The sequence below is a fragment of the Sphaeroforma arctica genome, assembly GCF_001186125.1.
Source record: "Sphaeroforma arctica JP610 unplaced genomic scaffold supercont1.12491, whole genome shotgun sequence".
NCBI lineage: Eukaryota > Ichthyosporea > Ichthyophonida > Sphaeroforma > Sphaeroforma arctica.
Window position 1 is genome coordinate 1 of NW_014028067.1, and position 729 is coordinate 729.

The following is a 729-nucleotide window of genomic DNA, read 5'->3' on the forward strand; positions in this document are numbered from 1 at the left end:
ACACACACACACACACACACACACACACACACACACACACACATATATATTCATTTACTTGCTTGTATACTTATACACACGTATTAACATATACATGCTGTGTGTTCTATTTACTATAACCTCCGCCTTTCCGCGCAACTCTACAGGCCGTACCGTGCGCCTGAGCTGTGCCTTGGCTCCAAGACATACAGAACTGAAGTAGACATCTGGGCGGCTGGCTGTATCTTCGCGGAGGTAAGGCTCAGACACAGTGTACAGACATCTGTCTCTGTGTATGTGTACCCGTGCCTATGATGTCTGCACCGGCACAGGTAGTTGCTGCCCTTGGCCTGGTTGTGGTTTCGGCTATCCACATATCCCATTACCAATCTCGTCGGTTTAGTTGTTTGTCCAAACGGTCTACTCCCTACACACGCGCGCTCATGCTCACTAGCAGCATCTCCACTCCTTTTACTACACCCTAAAACCCTAAAACCCTAAAACCCTAAAACCCTAAAACCCTAAAACCCTTAAACCCTACAGTTGGTATTGAACCGCAAACTGTTCGCCGACGTACCCAGTGATCTAGCGCATCTGAACAACATCATCAGCATTGTCCCACCACCACCAGCGGAGCACTGGAAGGTATCCACGATGGGCTAGGGTTGGGGTTTTAGGATTTCTAGGGTATTGGGAATTTGGATCCACACAGGTGCATGTCCTATCGTGCACATATTAAATAGAAGTACG

At 48.0% G+C, this 729-nt stretch overlaps 1 protein-coding gene across 1 annotated transcript; it reads left to right on the top strand.

Moving 5' to 3' along the window:
• Positions 1-146: 146 nt before the first annotated feature.
• On the top strand, positions 147-642 carry SARC_17868 (hypothetical protein; the record flags this gene model as incomplete). The annotated part of the gene is made up of 2 exons (XM_014288045.1): positions 147-234; positions 523-642. Coding segments are annotated over 2 exons (208 nt in total), but the record flags the coding sequence as incomplete, so codon positions are not given.
• Between the last annotated feature and the right edge of the window lie 87 nt (positions 643-729).